The sequence below is a fragment of the Echeneis naucrates genome, chromosome 4, assembly GCF_900963305.1.
Source record: "Echeneis naucrates chromosome 4, fEcheNa1.1, whole genome shotgun sequence".
In the NCBI taxonomy this organism is placed as follows: domain Eukaryota; kingdom Metazoa; phylum Chordata; class Actinopteri; order Carangiformes; family Echeneidae; genus Echeneis; species Echeneis naucrates.
Window position 1 is genome coordinate 22,477,053 of NC_042514.1, and position 23,457 is coordinate 22,500,509.

At 39.5% G+C, this 23,457-nt stretch overlaps 2 protein-coding genes across 4 annotated transcripts; one reads left to right on the forward strand and one right to left on the reverse strand.

Annotated features, from left to right (window-relative positions):
* Window positions 1-2,512: 2,512 nt before the first annotated feature.
* LOC115042340 (phosphatase and actin regulator 1-like) lies at window positions 2,513-16,288 on the forward strand. Its single transcript, XM_029500493.1, has 13 exons — window positions 2,513-2,877; window positions 6,645-6,809; window positions 8,552-8,632; window positions 9,491-9,613; window positions 9,728-9,931; window positions 10,022-10,283; window positions 10,881-11,077; window positions 11,945-12,101; window positions 12,702-12,757; window positions 12,866-12,927; window positions 13,847-13,987; window positions 14,074-14,150; window positions 14,601-16,288. Exons 1-13 carry the CDS (start codon window positions 2,598-2,600, stop codon window positions 14,614-14,616), a joined length of 1,821 nt encoding a protein of 606 aa, XP_029356353.1. The 5' UTR covers window positions 2,513-2,597; the 3' UTR covers window positions 14,617-16,288.
* On the reverse strand, window positions 15,856-22,303 carry tbc1d7 (TBC1 domain family, member 7). Of its 3 annotated transcripts, none has more exons than XM_029500494.1 (8): window positions 22,077-22,303; window positions 21,819-21,951; window positions 20,905-20,985; window positions 20,417-20,607; window positions 18,297-18,434; window positions 17,555-17,700; window positions 16,420-16,549; window positions 15,856-16,308 (listed from the first exon to the last, which is right to left on the reverse strand). In XM_029500494.1, the coding sequence occupies exons 2-8, from the start codon at window positions 21,928-21,930 to the stop codon at window positions 16,222-16,224; spliced, it is 885 nt and encodes a 294-aa protein (XP_029356354.1). In that variant the 5' UTR covers window positions 21,931-21,951; window positions 22,077-22,303; the 3' UTR covers window positions 15,856-16,221. The 3 variants fall into 3 exon arrangements, with proteins under 3 accessions (XP_029356354.1, XP_029356355.1, XP_029356356.1); XM_029500495.1 differs by having other exon boundaries at window positions 21,819-21,956; XM_029500496.1 differs by having other exon boundaries at window positions 22,067-22,303.
* Between the last annotated feature and the right edge of the window lie 1,154 nt (window positions 22,304-23,457).

The following is a 23,457-nucleotide window of genomic DNA, read 5'->3' on the forward strand; positions in this document are numbered from 1 at the left end:
AGATATTTCAGAGTAGAAATACAAAAAATCAGAAAGTAGAGGCTTGCACAGCGTGTGAGTATGTGCTTGAGAGCGTGCCAGTCCTGGCTCTGCTGTGCCACATCTGTATGTAATGTGACTCCTGCTAGTCTCGCCATCTTCTCTTCCAACCATATGGACTAAGTAGAAGTCTTGGCTTGTGGATGAAAGAGTGAGACCAAAGATTTATCCATCAATGTCACACCAACGCCGTTCTGATCTCCTGCTAATTAGAGGAAAGAATCAAACAGAGGTTCCAGTAAGTTGTCAGAATATGGTAGATGGACTGCCAAGTTGTTGTGAGTTCATCTGTCCTCTTCATGTAGAAGTTGTGGGGCCAAATGAATATAAATCTCTGAATTTATGAGGACGTCTTTGGTTGTAACTGAAAAGAGGCCTGAGGACAGTTCATCCCAGACAGGAAGCTTGTTCCCTAAATTCTCAATTGTATTCTCATGATACACAACCTCGTACTTTGAATCTGAAAAAGTGAGTCATCATGGGCAGGGAGGAAAAAAAACTGTGCGTGCGTTTGATCTTTGTGTTATATAAAATACAAAAGCATCAACACATATGCGTGAAATGACAAATATATATAAAACAGACCAAGTAATCTTACAAAAATATTCAATCCAATCAGTAAAACAAGCACAACCGAAGCGTTGTATAACTGCGCAGCTTAGCTCAGCGCTGAAGTGACAACAGAAGGCTGATTGTGATTTTAGACGGCTCCTCCTCAGCAGTCTGCACCCTGCAGCTCAGAGTCTGTCACTGTTTTTACACACCACATGTCTTATAGGTGAGCTCCGCCTGCTGGCAGAGGTGTGTGACTGCATGTCATGACCCTTCATTGGCATTTGCACAACAAAACCAGCTGTCTCATACACACTCAGACGCAAACAGTTGTTGAGTCTCGCCTTCTCCACTTTCAGAGACTTTCCAAATTTAGCTCGTTTTCCTCTTTTGAATGTTTGAGTTTATTTTCTTCTGCTGTCTCTCTCTCTCTCTCACACACACACACACACACACAGACAAACACACACGGCCCTGGGTTGGTTTCGCTCCCCTGCCTTCCAGTAAAGTTTGAAATAGATGTTAAAGATATGATTGATTACTTTAAAGGCCCACTGTGATATGACTTGGTCTTTAATGCCAAATTAATCCAGCCTAAACCAGACCCACACATCGGTCAATAGTGAATTAAATGCCGAGGACTGGAGTCTTTTAATTTTATATACGTATGTTGAAGTATCGTCGGGATATTTTTAAATCTTATATTATATGTTTCAACATTTATGTCACATGCAGCACTTTTTTTTACTTTGGAAAATAAATAATGGTGCGTGCTTAACCAGAAACCAGCAACGTTGATGTTGTCCATTTTGTTGATAAAATCCTAATTTATTTTGTTGTTGTGTTCATTAAATACGCTTTTCTAAAAAAAAAAAAAAAGGCAACACATACACACATTCACAAAGAAAGAAACACAAAATTACACCTATAAATGCAAACGAAAACTGGAAAAAATCTTAAATCGTTTTAAATCATCTGAATTTCGGTAATTTAAATATTTTACAAACTCTAAAAATCTCCCAGTGCTGCAATCTGATTTGTTGCCGCCGTGAGTCCAACACGTCATAGAGAGCCAGGATTGGCTGAATCTGTGGAGAAACAGAGTCAAAGTACGAAAAAGAGACAGTGACCGGAAGTTCAATATATTATTTTAAAAAAATAAACAAAACAAAAAAAAAAATAACTAATGACGTACAGACCAGCCATATCAATGGAACTGTTTGTGGACTGGTATTGGGGCATGTGTTTTTTGCAGATAAAGAAGTATAGCAGAAATGTTTAACTTTAGTCCACTTACTTTCTGATCCGGCTTCAGTTTTACAGACTTCAGGCAGAATTCACTTAGTACTTGCTCAGCTCTGACCTTTTGGAATTAGTTTTAACAAATCTGAATGTGTGTCTAAAAATATAGCTTGTGATGCAAAAACTCGGCTGCATTGAAAAATATGATAGCCCAGTTTTTCTTACTGGTAATGTTGGCGGAATTTCCCGAAGTCAAGTGTTTTTCTAACAAAGAGTGAACCACACGCTGTAGCCGGATTCTTAAATGAAACACATTTGGTCAGGCTGGGTGTTTAACATTTTACCTTTTCGCACAGGAAATGACCAGATCTGGGCAGTGGACCGAACCCACACACATAACTTACAGACTAGAATTTTGCATTTAATTTATTTGTGGTTTCATTGCTTGTTTTGTTTTTATGTATTTTTTTATGTTTATATTGTGAAAAGTGTAACATAAAACGTATTATTTCAATAAGATCAATTTTTCTATCGGGGATTTTGCTTCTGAATGGTGTATTTGCGTGAGTATTAAAGAGGTGCTGTGGTGAAAGTTGCGGAACACAGTTGCGTGTCGCTCCTTCAATGTGCTTTTATTTTGGAAGTTGTGACCGGAAAGGATGGGGTTTATAATGGCTTCTCTGTCAGAAGTGGACGGAGCTGCAAAACGTTTGAAAACCAGCAGCTGAGTGCGAGAGGGTTCAGGCCTGCAGACCAGATCAGACATGGCGGGTTACGGAGGCGACGTGACGCGTTCGTGGTCCAATTCCGGATGCGAGTTTGGATTCGGCTCCGACCAGTCATTTGTATCGGCGCACCCGTCCGAGGAGCGTAAACCGAGGAAAAGGAGGAGAGCCTTCTGCCTGTCCAGGATGAAGAGCCGTCAGGGCTCCGGGCAGCAGCACAGCCGCGCCACCACTACCAACAATAACAACACGCCGTTTCTGATCCACAAGGAAATCAAACACATCTGCAGCAACTGCCGGGGAGCCGAGCCTCTGGACGGTGAGAGAGGAGGAAGAGGAGCTTCCCTCCTCTGTTTGGATGAGATGGTTATTGGCAGCTGAGACCACCTCCTGCTTGCCGGGGATCAGCGGCCCCTGAACGCACATTTATCATTTCATAATCTTTTAAAAAGTCTGCTTATTTGGTTTCTCTTCAGCTAGATGTAGATGACTTTTTCTCCCCTATCTGTTGTTCTGCCTCAGAGAGAGAAAAGTATTATTTAAATGGCAAAGCTTTTCCAAGTATTACAGATGGATTCAGTCATTTAACTGCAGTGTGACTAAATAAGTATTTCCAAACTTCTACTCCTCTGTGTTCATCTGACACCGTTAGTCTGGAAGTTATGTGTAGACATTCACACATGAAGGCATCTGCAGTTCAATTATATAATTTGCAGAACTTTCATGGTTTTCAGTCAATTTTATTAACTCAGGACTCACTTTGAGCACCACAACATGACCACGCTGCAAACTCATAGTGTCTCTGGCTGCCTTCACTTAAATAACCTCATCATACAAAGAGCTTGTCAGTTCTCTGATTTAATGTGAAAATCTCTGCCAAGTACTATTTCCTGCCTGTAGATGAATTCTAAGATCTTAGTGTATGTGGGAGAATTGAAAAAAGTTAATTAAACCCATCCTGCTAGTAAATTCAAAAGTCTCAAGTTTTGAACTAATGGTCGTTTTTTTTATTTTTTTATTTTTTCATTTGGACAAAACGAGCTGATTAAAACAAAAACCTTTCCAGCATTTTATAGATTATTGATTAACTAATTGAGAAAAATAATTCCCGGCCTCAATGATTAAATCAAATAATTATATCTTACAGCTCTGGTCCTTTTTACAAGTAAATTATTATGCCATTGAATTATTTAGGCTGAAAAATAAGAAACAATGCTGATCCCAACACAATGTCTTCAGATAGTTTGGTGTGACACTTCACAACATTACAAAGAAAATTGGTAAGGCTTAAGAAGCTATGGAATTTTTGAATCAGTAAATTATTTCAATCAAGGATCGGAATAATTTTCCTCAGTAATTTGCTCATAACGTTCCCACTGAAAACTTAGTTTCTAGTTTAACTGGTCCTTCACAGATCCATCCAATCTTAGAGCAGACCCAAACATCCAAAACATTCTGTTTTCAGAGTTGAGTAGTTACAGCACACTTCCAGTGATGAGACAGAAAAAAAAACCCCACAAAGGAATGCATGTACAGAGAGCCCAGATCACTTGACCAACAAAGTCCCAATAGAAGAGTCTCTTCGGGTTGTTTGGCTGCTGCAAGTTGCTGCAGTTGGGTGAGGCAGATAACAGGGCTGGGGTCAGGCTGAAGGAATGTGGCCCTGCAGTGTGAGTTTTAGCGCCCCTCTGATTCATACTACACTGCAGCTTGGGGGGGGCTGGGGTCTGTCAGCACCATCAGGAACAGATAGCCTACGTTTTGTTTTGACAGAGAGAGATAAGCCAGGAGGCAAGACCCCTCCAAAATAAATGGGTCTCCACCTCCCTGCGCACAAAGCTACAAATTCTGCTAAAAGACAGATACATGGAGCCACTGCAGGCATAGAAAGCTTAATAAATGTCAGTCATGCATTAATTTGCATTTAGTAGTCGTAGTTGACTGAGCTGAAGATAATTTTACATTTTTTTCATAAGGACAACCATTAATTATTATTTCATTATGGTTTAATCAGCAGATTCTTTTCTCAAAAGCTGATTGATCGTTTGGTCTGTAGAAATCCAACACATAGCTGGAAATCAACAAAGTGTGTTCCTCCCAAAGCTCCTCTCATCCAGCTGGCAGTCCAAATCTCAATTTTATTGATGTTCATTAACTTCATGAATTAAATAACTGAAATGAGATACAGCTGGACAGCTCAAAAGGTTTTGCATTTTTGTATGAAAGTTATTCAAAACATTATAAAAGTAGTTTACAGTTAACTGCAATATGGTTGATCAGCTAATGGATTAACTGATCTACTTGTATATACAATTTGGTTGGAAAAACCTCAGATTTTATAAATCCATCAACGCTGTTGAATAAATTTCAGATATTTCCCTCACAATGGTTGTGGAGTGAAAAGCTGAGCTGTCTTCAGACTGATGCAGTACAGATGCACAAACGCCCTGCAGCCACTGGAGAGACTCATTTTAATGTTGTTGGTTTGAAAAGTTTCTTCTGTTTCTGTGAGCTCAGACTTGCTCATTTGTGTGCTACTCAAAACACCAAACAAGGACACTATCTGCTGCTGCTTTGATCAGCTGGGGAGGAGGACGTGAGGGTTAGGATGGGAGGTGATCATTTTAAGCTACAAAAAAATGTAACTCCCTTCATGATTTTTGGCAGAACCATTTCTCTAATTTTATTACTTTTTTTTTTTTTATTTTTTTATGTCCTTTGGATGAGACCAAATGCAGCCATTTAAAATGTTACGTAAATCTGTTCTGTAGGTGTTTTGCAGACACTAAAGACTTGTGTTATAATTTTGTGTTTACAGCAACATGTCTCCCTTGAAATCTTGCTCCATTTGTTGTTCTACTATACTTTAATTTCTGCTGATGGGAAAATCCAAAATATGTGATTTTATGAAATTCTGATTCCTTTGCGATGTAGCGATCAATCGTATCCCTTTTCATAGAGTTTAGGGCAGTTTGGTTTATTTTATAGAAGACTAAGAAAGCTAAGACTGCTAGACAATGAAATTGCTTTCAAGCACTTTAATTTAAGGACTTAAATATGCTAGGAATGTCAGTTAAACGTTGATCTCGAAGCTGCAACAGTCGCCAGCTGAAACAGCAGCTGTCACCCCTGATCAACATGTCCGTGATTTCTCCTGTGCATGTTTGTATTTCTCTGTTGTGTATCTCTTTGAAAAGGTGTGTGTCTGCTTGCGTCTTCATATGTTTACGTCGAGGGCTGCCTCTTGAAATGTTTTGCTGCTTCCTACGTTTCTCCCTTATCCTCTGCTACTTGCTCCTGCTGCGTGTCCTTACTGTATAGTCTGCACATATTTTTGTGGGTCTGTCTGTGTGTGGCCCCAGCATCACAAACACCTCTATGAGGGAGCAGTTCAGATGCTGGATAGAAAAAGTGGAGGAGGGAAAGTGGGTGAATCACTGAGACACTGTCCATGTTGCACATATTTGCTTCCTTTCTGGTCATCTTTTTATTCCAATCTTCTTCCTTCTTGTACTTCTCATTTTTATTCTACTTCTATATCTTCACCTTCTCCTCCTCCTCTTCCTTCTTTATCCTTTCCTCCCTCTTCTTATTCTCTTCCTTGTTGTCTTTCTCCTTCCTCTCTTCTTCCTCTCCCACCTTCCTGTGAGGTTTTTTTCTTTACTGTGAGAACAATTGGACTGAGCATGAGTGGACTCAATTGTCAAGTGATTTTATGTCCTGACGTCAGTATCACAATCATCTATTTTCTTGAAGATGGAATTAACAAACCTGTCATGGCTATAACTTCAGTAAAATGATTATGGTTATTTTTCTTTTTGAAATCTTTTAAGATTGAACATCAACCTCTCACTCTAAGAAGCAGCAAGTAGACATTGTTAAAATTCGAAGGATTGCAGTGATTATCATATATATATATATATATATATATAATTTTGAGATTATTTTTCACAACTCATGTTGAAATGAACCATAGATAAATGTATATGAATCCACTGTTGTTTTTGGCCTGGGTAAAGAAAAACATATATATCTGTACATTTTTGTTTACCTGCTTGTTCCTGATCTTGTTGTTCTGTTCACCAGCTGAGGAAGTGGAGAGGTTGGCAGCCATGCGCTCAGATTCGCTGGTTCCTGGCACACATACGCCTCCCATCCGCCGGCGGAGCAAATTTGCCACCTTGGGTCGTCTGTTTAAGCCCTGGAAGTGGAGGAAGAAGAAGAGTGAAAAGTTTAAGCAGACCTCTGCAGGTAAAAGCCACCAACACTGTAAACACAACAATTGGGTTAGCAGCCAGCTCCCCCAAACTCTCACTGCTCACAGCCTGTAGTAAGAAACTGAGCTGAGCTGTCAGGACATCTAAAGCTTTGTAATGTCATTAGAAAGCAAGTGTTTTTGTTGTATTAAATATTTCCCAGATTTTATGAGAAACTAAGAAATGAACTATTCTTTACTTCTTTAAATATCACAATGTGATCATGCACAGATAAGTCATAGAGATAATGGATGAATGTTTACATGTAAATTTCCCATTTTATTTGCAGAAAGAAGAAATTCATAATTATTTTTAAAAAACGCACTAAAACAAGAATATAATAACAGAAGATCACTGTAAAATGAAGACAATGTTGTCTTAGAGAAACAATGAAAAGAAGCATATTTATTGAACTCTGCTGAAACATGGGAGGGTAAAATCTGTTATTTGCAGTCTTCATCAAAGATACAAACACAGCAGCAGCCGAAAATCTGATAATTAACTTTTACCAAAGCAAAACATTTGGCAACTGTCAGTGCTCCACTGCATTGCCTCTGTAACAGTTAATCAAATCTCTGTTGATGTTGGATGATGGTGCGTCTGGTTCAGAGCTACAATATGCACCGCACATCAAACTGTGAATCAGAAGAGAGAGTGTTTCACATGGATGAAGAGATGGAAGCTTTTGTTGTTGTTGTGTCTCCGCTGCCTAAACCTTTCCGCTTCCTGTTCTTGCTGAGAGACACATACACAGAACCAAGGGTGAGGAGAAGCTTCCTACAGCCAAGCTGTTCACCCAGCTGTCTCGGCTGAAACCTGCCTCCTCTCTCCGCAACAACACACAGTGTTCATTTACTGTACGCTGTCTGCTGTGTGTTTCCACTGGGCTCTGGTCAACATTGGGTCAAGATAAATAATGTGGGTGTTCATTGAGTGCAGGGACGAGTGATGAATCTTTCGTGTTCAGAGTTTCCAGGAAAATGTATGACTGAATAGATGAAATTCACCATGTCAGTGAAAAGAAATGTAAACAATTAGTTTCCTTCCAGTTTTCCTTCCATTAAAAATTTCACTTCAGATGTACAATAAGGCTCAGTCCTTACAGCTGGGCAGAATGTGCAATGACGACAAAAAAACTCGATTAAATAAAAATATATTATTAAAATGTGGCAGATTGCAGAAATATTACAATATAGATTAGATTTCATTAAATATCAGCCCAAGGATACCTGTTTAAAGTTACTGGGCAAAACTGTACAGAGTTAAATTTGTATATAGACTGACCTGCCAACTTACAAGAAGTTCGGTCACACTCTCATTCATTTTCTACCACTTATCTGTAAGAGTCACAGGGGGTGCTGGAGCCAATCCCAGCCAAAGCTCTGGGTGAGGGCGGGGTACATCATGGACAGATTTCCAGTTCACCGCAGGGCCAACACACAGAGACAAACAGAGACGAACAACCATTCACAATCACACTCAGACCTACAGACAATTTAGAGTGACCAGTTAACCTAGCTGTCCACGTGTGTGAACTGTGGGAGGAAGAAAGAAGTTCAATGTCTAGTAAATATTTATTTTGTTATTTTTGCGTTATCTAATTGTGACCTAATTAAATAAAGTCCAGACAAATTAGCTGATCAGCACATGAGTTGTTCACAACTACGGAATGTCCAGATTGTGCAGAGTATTCAAACAGCAGATGATGCAAAACTGATTATGTGTGTGTATCCTCAGTGCTGGAGAGGAAAATGTCCAATCGCCAGAGCCGAGAGGAGCTCATCAAGAAAGGAGTGCTGAAGGAGGTGTATGAGAAAGGTGAGTGTTCAAGAAACAGCTGATTAATAAAGTGATGCAATTTAATGATGTAATCGCTTGATTAGGAAGGAATTAAAATAAATGATTCATTTTTGGGGAGTATTCTTCAATGAGGTGTTTAATTTGGAGCCGCAGAGAATACTCAATGAAATGTTTATTGGATCTGCAGAAAACTGATTGGCAGCATTTATTATAATCGATCATTACTTTCAGAGATTTTTTAAGAGAAAATACCAATGTGAGGATTTGATACTGTTCTGTGTTGAATGTCTTTAGGTTGTGGAGGGTGAGAAAATACTTAGCTGAAAATTTGTTTACATTTTTTTTTCTCATTTTTGCAATAAAGTTCATGAAACTAAAATGTTCATAAATGTAAGTGATAGATGTTAATTATTGCTTTAAACACCTTGTGAAAAAAATTATTTACTTGTACGAAATTTGACACCTCTCTGAAGTTTTTAGTAACTGACACATTCTCAGAGAGCTAAGACTGACACTGCTGATGATTTTGTATCTAACTACCTCTTCAAACTCATCAAAATCTTAATTATGTTTAGAACATCAGAAAATAGCATGATCTCAGTGGTGGTGCATAGCGAGGTTGAAATCTCCAAAATCCTTATTTGTCCAAGTAAAAAGAGTCAGTTTACAACAAAACAAAACAGGGAAAAGCTGCAAGTTGCATTTTGAAAAACTTAGTATTAATTAACTTAATATTAAAAATGAATTAATTCAGTAACTGGTTTAGCACCAGCAACTCAAATGTGGTGTCAGCATTACAGAAACTCAAGTCTTTCATTTCTATATTCTTGATTCTCTTTTGCCCTCCTCTCCATATTTTCTTGTCTTCCTCTGCAGACGGCACTTCTTCGTCGATTCGGGAAGAGGTGAAGATGGAGAATGGCCGTTCCCCGGTGCTAGGCTCCAGCCTGTCAGAGTCTGAAGGTACTGAGCAGATGGAGGGAGCTGCTGCAGGCGTAGGTAGGCAGCAGAGCCGCAGCATCGCCGCTGCTGTTACCAGCACTTCATCTCACTGTGAAGCATGACAATGGTTCATTTCTTAGTTTTTTTCTTTGTTTGTTTGTTTCTATCCAGGTTCCCTGGAGTTTCAGATGCCCAGTGATGGTGCATGTCAACAGGACCATGTCCAGAAATCAAGCCAGGCTCCGCCTGTTAAGAAGTCTGCTGTATATCTGGCTGAGAGCGCTGAATCACCACTCTCCAGACCTCCAACACTGCACAAGCAACCTCCTGCCCTCCCACCCAAACCCTTTGCCAGGCTACCAAATCACATCACAGGTGCATTTTCTTTTGTGCCCCTTCAGGGTCACATGTCTGTCTCTGGACATGCACACTTCCAACTCTCTCACTTCCTGCCTGTTGGTGCAGATGGAGCCCTGGTGAAGTTGCCATGCATGTCGGTGAAGTTATCTCCTCCTCTACCTCCAAAGAAGCTCATGATCTCCATACCTGCAGGGAACATGGAGCCCTCTTCGCTCGCCTTCCAGAAGTGCCCTGCCCCTCCCAGCCATGCTCCAATGGGTGGGCACTCGCTGCAGTATGGAACGCTGCCTGTTCCTCTGCACCCGCCCAGCCGAATCATCGAGGAGCTGAACAAGACCCTGGCCCTCACCATGCAGAGATTTGAGAGGTGAGATCATCAGATTCACATGAGCTTAAAGAACGATCAGGAAAATTAAGGGAAGTTATTAAGGTTGTGACAAGTGAGAGAAATTCATCTACATAGTTTCCCACTTGCCAAAAGGGGAAAAAAAAAGAACCCCCCTTCACATTTTTTTTACTAAAATAAAAACCTTGCAAAAATGAAATTTCTCTTGCCTAGTACCTGTCCACCAGAACCCTGCATAAATGCAAGACGGGAACAAAACACACGGGAAAAGTGTCAGTCTTGGTCTGATAATGAAAGCCAATTAATGACATCCACTCTTCTTTAGGAGATCTCTCCCTCTCATGCATTATTTTGATCTGTCTCTTGTCTTTTCCCGTTGTTCTGCTCTGACTGGCTGCTCTCAGTCAAGACTCTCTGAAGATCTGAATATTATTTTATTTATTCTTTTTGTTTCTATTTATTTAATACTGCTGTTTCCTCTTTCTTTTCAACCGTACAAGCTGATGACAGAGTTTGTCTCTGTCTTTACATGTGACTGTTATTTCACAACCCCACAGTCTGTTAATGCTACAGTGAGCGTATGCCGTCTGACCTTTGCCCTTTCCCACCAACCTGCAGCTCCATGATGCACACTGTTCCCACAGTGATGATTGAGTGCGACGATGACAAAGAAAACCTGCCCAGTGAGGCAGACTGTGAGGACCTGCAGGGGATGTACAAGGAGGAGGAGGAGGACGACGAGGAGGAGGACGAAGATGAGGGGGAAGAAGATGATGATGAGGAGGAGGAAGATGAGGACGACACTCTGTTTACAAGTAGGTGTCTTTGCCTCACCTCCATATGGCTTACTCCATGAAGACCAGATAATTCTGTCTTCACTCAGTTGCCTGTTCTTATTCATCATAAATACATAATCATGAAGATTGTGTATTTATGCATGTGGTTGTTATGATGTGCGTGTGTATTTGTGTCTCCATATGGTTTCACACGTGGAGAAATCATAGCTGGATATAATCATAGGTGTGAATTATTTATCTCAGAAACATTATATCATATTTCACATGCAGGGCAATCACACTGAATAATATATAAGGGGGGGGCGTTATGGTAACATTCATTATTCATAATTCAAATCTCACCAGGTAAGAAGGAGGAATTAAAGCTGCAGTAACTGATTCTGTTCTGTAACTGATTAGGGTTATTGGGGTTTTTTGTGATATGCCATTTTAAAGCCACAAGTTTTTAACTCTGCCATCAGGTGTCCGAATGCAAAGAAACCATATTGGAAGGAGAAAGTGTCTCCAGTTGGGAGGTACAACTTGTCAATCACATGGTAGCCATGCCCCCTAATCCATCACCTGCTTCATGGTCTAGTTTCCTCTAAATCATAAAAAAAGAACCTCATGCCGTATTGGAGAAGACAGTTGTGTGTCTCATAGTTTATCAGAGCTCGTTTAATGAAAGCAATGAGATTGAGCCAGACAGGAAATGTTGTCATAAAACCAAAGCAACAACCTTAAAGGGCCCTAAGATGCTGATAAGTAATTTTAATTAATTTAATTTATTACCAGTTTTGAATAACCCAAGCAAAACTCTGCTCAACGTGTGAAAAAACTAACATCAATCATGACTTTCTATACCAGCACAACATGCGTAATTCCCTTTTTGTGTGATGGCTTCAGGCACACTGGCCATGAAGGTTTTACGAAAGGATTCTCTTGCCATCAAGCTGAGTAACCGTCCATCGAAGAGGGAACTGGAGGAGAAGAACATCCTGCCCCTACAGTCGGACCAGGAGAGACTGGAGTCCAGACAGCAGACGGCCACCAAGCTGACCAGGTGATCAACGTCACACAGCTTGCGGACCACCAAGCAACCTCCACCCACCCACACCTGGAAAAGTGCTTTAGGTCATTCCAGCTTGCTACTGAAGGGAGTGGATGTTAGCCAGTGGGACGCAGTGGAGGAGGCATTAAAGATAGAGCAGGACAGTGAACGTACAGTAAGGAGGAGCTAATGCAAAATTAATCATAGTTTGTTTCCTCTGGTGAAACAGTGAAAGACAAACTTTATTGAAGATTCAATAATATGAAATGGAGGAAATCACAGAATCGTCACATTGAAGAAGATGCAACTAAACAAAGTTTGAGAGCAGAGTGTAAATGTGTGAAATGTTTGGCCTGAACAAATCAGTCGTGGGAACTGGTAACATCAGTGTCAATTACCCAGAAACACAAATCGCTCAGCCAATGGATATGTTGTAAATCCACTACATCGCAACATCATAAAAGAATGGCATCTTATTCACAGTCAGCTCCGTAAGAGTAAAACCTCCCCCTTGCATAAAATTTAGTTTGAGCAGACTTTAAAATGATCTGAGAACACAAGCATTAAAATAATGTAAAAATAGCTTTCCTGAAATAGATCTGCTTTTTCCAGGCGGCTGAGTCAAAGGCCGACAGCGGAAGAGCTGGAGCAGAGGAATATTCTGAAGCGTAAGTCACTTTGCATACCACAAGAGAGGAAGGAGATTGAGTAGGGAGTAGGGGGGGCATTAATCATCTCTGTGTGTGATCTTGGCCTTTTTCTGTCATCGCCTGCAGCTCGAAATGACCTGGAGGAGCAGGAGGAAAAGCGGGAGATCAAGAGGCATTTGTCGAGAAAGGTAAGATGAAGAAGAGATGGACGAGAGCGTCTTTGATCAGAGAAGTGGAAGTATGAGCACGGTTGCCATGGTGACCAAGCTGCCATTCCTCATACTGTAGCCCCTTTTGAAAAGATGATGGTTTTATCTCTTACAGCATCCTATCATCGTTTGTGTGTGTGTGCACTTGTGCTTGTTTGACGACATTTTTGGGGTCTATAAACTGGAAGCCCAATAAACCTGTGGACCTAAATGGCTGTTGTACCAGTAGCCACAGTAATAATGGATTATATTTGCTCACCTGTATCAACGTAGCCCAGTGGTTCCCAACCTGTGCGTCAGGGCCTATCATTTCAGGCCCCTAAAACAATGTCGTCAGTGTTGTCTGCAGGTACAGTTAAGATTTAGTGCAGCCCTGAATGTTTGATCCTTATCATTAGAAATATATAGTGCACTGAGAAGTCATTATTTGGCCTTTGTATTGTATTTGAGTCAAATATGAGCCATCAATATTTTTGAAATTCTGATGTGTGTTGTTGGGAATAACTGACATATGTTAAAACCCAACTGAAGCTAACACTGGTGTTTTTTTGTTTGGTTTCTTTTTTTTGTTCTTTTCATTAATTCCTATTTTTTTCCAATTCAATATATAGAGCCATACACAGGATAGAAACATATTTTGGTGTAGACGGGGAGGATGAAGCCAATTGGAGTTCTAAAACACTTGTGTCAACAGCTGCTGCTGTGACGTGAGGATCCTGAAATACTTGAGATACAGATTAAATCAGAGCCTTAAAGCAATCAATTCGTCATGGTGTATTGAACTGAGGTCATGCACTGACCAAGACACATCTAAAGACATAGTGTCAAATTTAACCTCTTTATGTTACACATGTTAATTACTGGACATAATGCCATCTTTTTGCTTCGCCTCCTGTAGCTCAGCCAGAGGCCGACAGTCGAGGAGCTGAGGGAAGCCAAGATCCTCATCCGCTTCAGTGACTATGTGGAAGTGGCTGAGGCCCAGGACTATGACAGGAGAGCAGACAAGCCATGGACACGGCTAACAGCTGCCGATAAGGTGACTGTTGATACAAATTCAAGTGGTCCACACACGGTGTGTACTGTATGTAAATGTGTTTTGGGTTCTTTGTGTGTGCTGATCAGGCTGCCATAAGGAAGGAGCTAAATGAGTTCAAAAGCACAGAGATGGAAGTGCACGAGTCGAGTCGCCACCTGACCAGGTAAGAAGTGTAACTGCTGCAGTAATCAGCTCCATGAGAACACAACATACATATGGTGGATAGATGATGTTGATGATGATAAAATTCCTCTACAGATTAAGCTTTTCAAACATGTTTGTTTGAGTTTATATGCCACTGGTTCCTCCCGAGGAGACAATATAGACACCTGAAAGTCCTCCCCGATATGGTTTTGTCAGCTTCAAGGGTCAAAACGAAGGATTTAGAAACATACATTTGCATATTAATTGTTGTCTTTATTAGCAACTGTTGCAGAGTTAAGCTTTCAGAGTTTCAAAATGAAAACATAAGTCATTAAATAAAGAGAATGATGCATATTTAAAGGACAGTCTGCCAACTGTGTGTGTGCATGTGTGTGAAAAATTACTTCTACAAACCTTGCTGTGTCTTAAACATTCGTCACGTCCTCTCTTTTGTTTTCTCTCCATGCAGGTTCCATCGGCCATAAAGTCAGACCTCAGCCATGCTTTTGAAGCCTGAAGTATCCAGACTGCGACTAGCTCCCCCAACACAGCATCCATGCAGTCTGGATTCTGCACAACGTGGGTTTGAACCATCACAGGACTGTTTCAGATGGATTAAACTCTTATCTCCACTCAGTGGAGATTTTGGAGGCTTCTTGATATTCAGAAGCTTTTGTCATTTTTTTATGATCAAGAAGTGGCAACATGTTTCCTTTGCAGCACTTTTGTTTTCAAACAAGGCTCATGGACGTCAAACACAGAGTCTGTGCCAATTACAGGGATGAAAACAGATGAGGATGAGAATGTGACTTCTCTTTTATTCACAGGGACTGTTTTCTGGCCTTTCACTATGTTCTCTTTCTTTCACCCACACTTCATCTCTCCATGGGGGCGTGCTTGTTGGCAGTTTTACTACACAGATGACATCTCAATGACCCATTTAGCCACAGGAATGGAAATATTTACCACAGCTTTTGCTGTTGTAGGCAGCTGAACCTTAAGCCAAAATGTCCTAAAATCCTACTCAACATCCCAAAATGCTTACTAAAAACCAGTAATAACACAAAGATGCAGATCTCCTGACGCATTCATATAAATCAACTGAGCAATAATCTGAGATTTTTCTCCTTATTTGTCCATCTGTCGATGGACTGCATTCAAGATCAGATCCCCAAGTTAAACCAAAGCAACTTAACTTGCTAAGGAAGTTGTGACCTTGAATGCATCCCAGAGCGACTGCTGTCCAGAGTTCGGTGACCTGCTGTCTCGCTGTGCCTACAGTATTGTTTACAGGGATTTCAAAGTTGCCAAACTCACGTTTCATTTGACACAAAATATTATCTGTAGACACAGTCAAATGTTTCAGAACTCTCTGCTGAATAACAAAGTTGACAGTTTTTGTTTTTGTATATTGTTGTACGGTACAAATGACCAGCCATATTAGTTTTTATTTTATTGTTTACAGTCTATACTCGGTCAGTCCATGAATCAGAAGTTTTGACCATGTTATTGGGAGAAATTGTTGCTTTGTTGTGTATGGTATGACTCACTGCGTGCGTGTGTGTGTGAGTGTGAGTGAGTGAGTCAGTGATATTACTTTCACTTTGGCATTAAAAATGTTTTGAGAGGAAATTATTCTCAGAAATCTAAGATATGTACATAGCAAAGAAAGTAAGCAAGACTTTTCAAATGTTTTTTTTTTTTGTAAAGCAGAAAAAACTGCATGTGGGTATTAATTTATTGTGAGTCTTCTACGACGTATGCAGTTTCTTAACGAAAGAAAACTTATTAAAGAATAATAAGTTTATGCTTCCTTGTTTTAGTGTAATCAGATGTCACACATGCTTCAGTGATCTTCTTTCTGTCCATATGTTCCAACTTCCAACAGGAGTTTCTCCTGTTCTTTCAACACAAACTAGAAAGTGGTTCTAGAGTTTCTCCTGCTTACAAATGAAGCATGAGATGCGTTTTCTGTTAAAGACCAAGCCACTGCAGTCTGCTGCTCCAAATGGAGTTAAGTCCTGAAGGATTTGGAGAAAGTGTCTTGCCTCTGCTGTACAAGTTCTCTCATTGTGTGGAGCTCCATGTAGCTAGACTGCGTGCATCGGGGTGCCACAATATTTGTGCCACAAGTCAATGGCTTTTGTCACAATGACATCTGTGTTTTCCTGTGGAATCTGGGAAAAAAGGTAGAGGTTACACAAACGCAACTGTTGTGAGGGACACAAACACAATACATTTCTGTTGATGGACAAAAACATGATAGTGTTGTGCTCTCATTTACTTACATTGCACAAGAACTTGACCACGCCTTCAGGCCTGTTGATGCCCATCAACATGATCTTGTAGCTCAGCAAGATCTCCAGAGCAACAAACACCAGAATCTTACAGGAACCGCTGATCACTTTGTCCCAAACCCTGGAAAAAAAAAAAAAACATGAAAAGGGTTAATTTATATTGACTGTATTTGAGGTCAGGAGGTGATCAAACAGTGTAGAATAGGACTGGAGGAGCCAAATTTACCTTCAGGGTGGGTGAAAGTTTAATGCTTGGGTCAAAACATAGACTGTCGCCAGATTCAGGTGTTTACATTGAGCACACAATTTACATATTCAGCTCTAGTGTGTGTTTCTTCCCTGTGGGGATCAACACAACCACCATTGTTTGAGTTGTTACTGTGGATGTGACTTATGTGCATGAAGTGAACTGAGTTATCGAAGTGCTTGTTAAACCTTTGCTGCTTTGTATGTCATTCTCATGTAGCAGCTTTATTACTGACACTTCATTTACACAGATTCAAGCTGTCATGTTGCTTTTGTAAAGTGAACTCCTACATCCTTTCCCAACTCCACCACTACCTAATCAATAAAGAGTTCCAACGAGCGTTTAAGCCATTGAAGCACAACATGGCAAGGACTTCAAATTTACGCAAATGTCCTTTAAACAAGCAGATGCCATCTTACTGATTCCTTCAAAGATAAAAAAATGTTTTCTCCTCCTGCACTGGTTAAAGTTTTTTTAAATGAAAGATGGAGAACAACCAGAGCAATTCTGCAATTTACCTTAAACAAGTTGTCAGCTTTCTTGAGAAAGGAAAAGAAAAGCTGACCAAACACAACCCTCAAGAAGTTTTAGATTTCACAGTGGTTTGGTGCAGTAGCAATATAATGGAAATACCGCCACACCTGGTAGGCACAAAGTAATTTTGAATTTCAATATGTGAAGAAGCCTTGAGGTAAAAATGCTTGAAATCAAGCTGTTTTTGTCTTTCTGAAGATTGACAGCTCAGATCTTGACATAAACCTGTCTGAAAGAGATTCAATAACCTAAAAAAAGTAACATCTTTCCTGCAAGATTTTTTACACTGCATCTTAAAAAATGTCACAATCACAATCAGGTTTTTGCCACTGACAGTAAACTGACCTCTGCAGGCTGGACTCAGGAAGGCAGCCAGCGAAACAGCTTCTGAACCAAAGGCCATAGGGTAGCTGATCCAGGGCCCTGGTGGTCTTCAGATGGTTCAGCAGTCGAGGCTCCTCCTGACTGAGATAATGTTCTAGGCTCTTTGGCTACACCAGAATAGACCAGGCAGAAGAGGAGCTAAGAACAGGGTCACTAAATTCACCGTGAAGCACATTTAAAAATCTTCATCTTCATCCATCTTCATCCACTTATCCGAGGTCGGGTCACGGGCAAAAAATTAATAAATAAATGAAAATAAAAAAAAATCCAGATTCTGGAAAACTTCCTCACATTAGTTCTGGCATTTTATTAAATTTTCACTATGATTCCTTGATCTGAAGGAAATACTTCAGTGGAAATTAAGAGAAACTCCTCGAACCCTGGCAATATACTGCTTTCAATTTATTTCTTTCTGCTAACAGTAACGGCAGTTTCATGAATAATAACACCCATCAACACTTGGCTTTGTAGTTGTGAACAATGTTTGTTGAAATAGTTGAAAACAATGATGTTTTTGTGGGCGGCAGCAACAAAAGAGGTTGTTTTTCGATCTATGACCAGGTTATATTTGCTGCTTCTTTATGATAATTCATTAATTTTTGACTTTGATGAAAAATTATTTTGCTGAGAATTTTTGTCTACAGCTGTTTTCAGGGTGAATTTGCTGTGAAACTACTTCTCTGCTTATGCCAAATGTCCTTACCAGGTGAGGTATGGAGTCTCCAAACTTGGTGTGGAACTGAGTGACGAAGCACTTGATCAGCCAGTAGCAATCAATAGGATCGTCTACGATCTCCTCCATGGCCCTGCTGATGGAGAGGAAGTCTTCATTTTCTTCATACTGAAAAAAAAAAAAACATCACACATTACAGTCCCAGAGAATGTGGAATAGTCACTGTCCTTCAAATTAATATGTTCAAAATAAGCAGCAAGCATCCATGTCTGATTTTTACAATCAAATTTTACTTTTGGAATTTCAGAAATAATGCATTTGGACAATGCAGTCTTTGGACTGGACTTATTACATACAGTCCCTGACAAGTCTTGTTGCTCATCCAAGTTGTAGGAACAAGAAATAATAACTTGACTTGCAGTTGATCAGTTGGAATCAGAAATGGCTTATATGAAAAGCAAAGGCCTCTACATTATACTTAAAATAAAGTTGTGTATCATTCATTGAGTTTTATAATTTAATTAGGACACAAAGGTCAGATTTTGCTTGGACTAAAGTCTTGTCTTTAAACGATTCAACCAATCACCGATTAGAGCTCCACCTGTACAAATACTGTAATTAACACATTCCCAGGTGTGTATAAAAAGAACCCCAGCACACCAGACCTTCATGTGAAGTGCAACCTGACCTCTCACAGCATGCCAGGGATTCAACCTCAGACCAAGCGCTGATCAGCAAGAGCCTGAACACCAGGTCTGCAGCTGAGGTGGCAGACATTTTCAATGTATCCAAACGCCATGTGAAGAGGATGCAAAAATAGTGGAGAGGATACAAGCCCAGGGCAGGGCTTGTCATGAATGTCACCAGTTTCTTCAAATCTTTTTTTTATTCTCACCAACAGACAAGTGTTGGACAGCTGTTAGAGGGGACTTCCCATTACATTCCAAACCACAAGACAGGGCAAATTCTTGAGCAGGATGGCGCCCCTCTAATACTTCAGCCTCCACATCAATGTTCCTGAAAGTGAAGGAGGTCAAGGTGCTCCAGCATTGGCCAGCTCAGTAACCAGACATGAATATTGAGCATGTCTGAGGTAAGATGAAGGAGGAGGCTTGGAAGAAACCAAAGAATCTTGATTAACTCTGGGAGTCCTGCAAGACTGCTGTCTTTGCCATTCCAGATGACTTAATGAATAAGTTATGAGCCGGATGCAGTCATCCAAGCTCATGGGAGTCGTATACAATTTTTCCCAAGGTGCCATGACTTTATGTTCTGATATTTTGTAGCATGTTTGTGTATGCAATATAAAGTATAATTATTAAAGACTTAGAGGCCTTTGGCTTTCATATAAGCCATTTCTGATTCCAATTGATCAACTACAAGTCAAGCTACTATTTGTTGTTCCTACAACCTGGATAAACAACGAGGCTTTTGTCAGGGACTGTATAATTTCCTGGCAAGAATATAATGTTAACATTAAATACATATATTACACATATGGGACCTTATTGGTTTTTAATGACCTGTTGAAAATGATTTTGGCAGATTCTAAATAAAATGCAACTGTGTGTGGTTCACCTGTTTAATCATGAACCCAAACAAATGTAATGCATAACTTTGTGATATATATATTTAATGTGAATTTGTGCCTCCAGGAATTTGTAATAAGCTTGGAGCTAACCTCAAATATCTACAGCTGTTTTCACAGTGAGGGATCCATTAACTGCAGCAACTACACAAGACACAGAGCGAGCCAAACCAATAACCATTAGACTATGATCAAATTGTTACCAGCTCCTAAAAACAAAGAATCCCTGTGGTCAAATTCAAGTTGTCACTGTGTAAGCCAAATGAAATGCACCAAAAACTTTCAATGTAAAGAGTTGGAAATCAGGAAAAACAACAGATATAGGGGAAACCATACAATACTAATATGCACGTCTTGATTCCTGCTCACAATGGTGACACAATGGAGGGGTTTTTTTTTTTTTTTGTTTTTTTTTTGGCTTTTAGAATAAATTTAAGTCACAGGTACCATATCACTGAATGCATCCTGAGCAGTTCAGACCTGGAAGTGTGATCAATCACAACATACACCTCTCAACATCTCATGTGCTTCTAATGGTTTGAAATTATCTTGTTCTCCTTACTGGGGGTTTGGTTTCTGAGCACCTTGGGAGCACTTGACTCTCCAGCTGGAACATACGTAGGTAGACATGAGTGGAGGGTGTGGAGGAATTGATATATCTCATGACCTCCAGAGCCTCCAGGATGTCCTGGTACTGCTCTTTCCTGTAGCCTCCAACCAGAGTGTGAGAGTCACTGTGGGGTGGCAGGATGCCTGCAGGAAAGCAGGAATCAGTGTAACACGGGGGTTTTTCCATTGTCCTGTCCAATGTATATCACATTATAAAACCAAAAGCTCTCTCTCACTCAAAATACATGCATTTTCTATATTATAGCTCACAAATCTGTTAGTTCAAATAAATACTGAGTGACTAAATGTTTAATAAATATGAAATCAAAGCTCTTTGTGATCTACTCTTGATGTTATTCATATCATCTCCTTGGAGCCAGACTTGTGGCGATATCTCTGTATATCTGTTACTATGTGTTACAGGTCACGTGTGTTTCTTACCTAGTAAAACCTTCCATACGTGAATTCTATACATGGAGGGGAGGGGGAACCTCTGACTGAAGGTGCTCAGCTTTTCTAGATCTGTTTGAGAGAGAGAAAACAAACAACCATTATCTCATCACATCCGAATGACGAAGAAAGACCACGTAAACAGTTGGACAATCCCTGGGTGTCATTTTACAGACAGTTTAATGTGTGTTACATGTGTACAGTTAACAAACACTATATGTTAGTCATATGTTCCCGCACATGCGGTTATAATCTTACATATAAATGATTATCACTATAAAGGAAAAGATAGAAATCATAATAATTAATATGCTTGGTAAATCATGCCTAAAGCTTCTCCTTTGCTATTTCAAATATATTAAATGTGATGTATTTATCCGTCTCTTCGTCTGTCTTTATTGTGTGATATGTGTTTGACCACATGTCATTGCTCTTGTGTATAAATGTCTGGGATAAAATCGAAAACAGAATTGTCAAATATAAAGTATATAAATGTCTGTGTATATTAATAAGAAATGATGGAATGAAAATTATGTTTATTGTGCATTTTCTGTAATGTATTGTATGTGATCACTAAATAAGTGATTCAGGATGGAAAGTATTTTTTGTCATTGATTACGTCTTATTTTGGTGATTAATTGATTAGTTTAATAATTAATATCCCTGAATCTTGTTGAAATATTCACCCTACTTTTCCTGAAGCCCAATTTGACATTTTTTCAAGTGTCTTAATTTGTCTGACAAAGAAATCAAACCCCAAACATGCTGCCTTTTACTGCAAATGGAAACCAGGATTTATCTTATTCAGAGGCTGACAGCAATTTACGTGAGCACATTTTCTGAGGTGATCACTAAATTGAGCACGAAAGCCCGGCTTATACTGCAGGCTGGAGATTGTTACCTACCGAGCGGATTATCCTTGAGAAGTATTTCAAGGGATTTCTTCTCCTCCACCCCTCTGAAGCCCACCTTCTCATAATACGCAGACCGGAAGTTTCTCTGAGGGTCGTCAGCCATGATGAGACCTGAGCGATATTTCTAAACTGACAAAAATATGATCAGAACAGTGCTGACAATGACAGCGCCGTAATATCAACAGACTGTTTCAAACAGAAACGTGTGAGGAGAGTAAAATAAACAAATGTTAACTGACTCGGTCCTACCTTCAGCTTCCAGCTAGCTAAAACGTGACCCGGGACAACATAACGTTGGACACACAAACCAAAGAACTTAACGTTTGTTGTTCCGTAACGTCGCGCTGAACCAAGAGACAACCATGTGAGTCATTTGTCGCCAAAGACATTTAACTGGACGCCTCTGGAGCAATGCTGTTGTTAATTATCCATACATAAACAGGCGGTGCATTCCGCTACGTGCTAACCGTGGCTAATGGTGGCTGTCAAGAACTTCCGGTTGGAACTGTCAAAATAAAACCTTTCAGTAGCCTTGTATGTGTGCAAAAATACTCAATTTTGAATGCGTCGTACATAAATAAAATGATATCTTGTGATACACAACTTCATTTTAAGATGTCTTGTTATGTATTAGTTTTGGATGCTGAATAATTATGTAAAGCAATTTCAACTTACAAACCACTGTCCATGTAATTATACTGATAATAATTATAATAACCATCCTTCTTTTTATTACCTGCGAAATGAAAATAACTGTCTAAATTGTGACATTGTCATACTTTTTCAGTGTGTTGAAAATAACCCATATGTGCATAAATTTCACTGTTTTGGACTTGTCCCAAACCCAGACCTTTTGACATCCCCTCTATAATAAAGAAATAAAAATGCTAAATTCGTGAAAACTTTACTTTGCATTTCCTCATAACAACTTACAAAGACATTTTTCAAATTCATATAGTTTATATTTGTTCAATTTGCTATTTATTTATAGTTCTTATAGTTAATATCGCTGTCCCAATACATCTGCCATTACCATCACACTTAACATTTTAGAGAGCAATTAAGTTTACATTGTTGCATGCAAGATGCTCCAGAGATTCCCAGACATGAGGCAGAAGCCTGATTTTTAGATGCCCACATTTGTAAGTAATTTGATGTTTTATGCATCCTGATCTGAGAGTATGATTATTTGGCGTCATTACCAAACAAATTACTATTTGGGTATTTTATTTAATAAATAGGAATTTTCACTTTATTTACATATATTGTACATTGTATGATAGCTAACCAGTTATCTTAGCAAGTCTAAAACTTAGCCAACATTTTCTGCAAAGCAAGCAAGCACTCTGCTTGAAAGTAAATTTCAAGCAGTTTGCTTCTAGTGGAAAACTAAACATACAGAACTGTATACTTGTGTATGCTACAAGCTACTGTCATTTTAAGATGCACCAAAAATTCTTCAAGAATGTATATGTATGTATATGTATAAAATGTCTGTAGTGACTAGACTTAAAAAATTGTAAAATTGACTTGTAAAAAGTGATTGTCAATATTATTGGAATACGTTTTGTAATTTAATTAATGACAAATTACATCTCTATATGCTATAGATAGAGACACTTTTTCAACT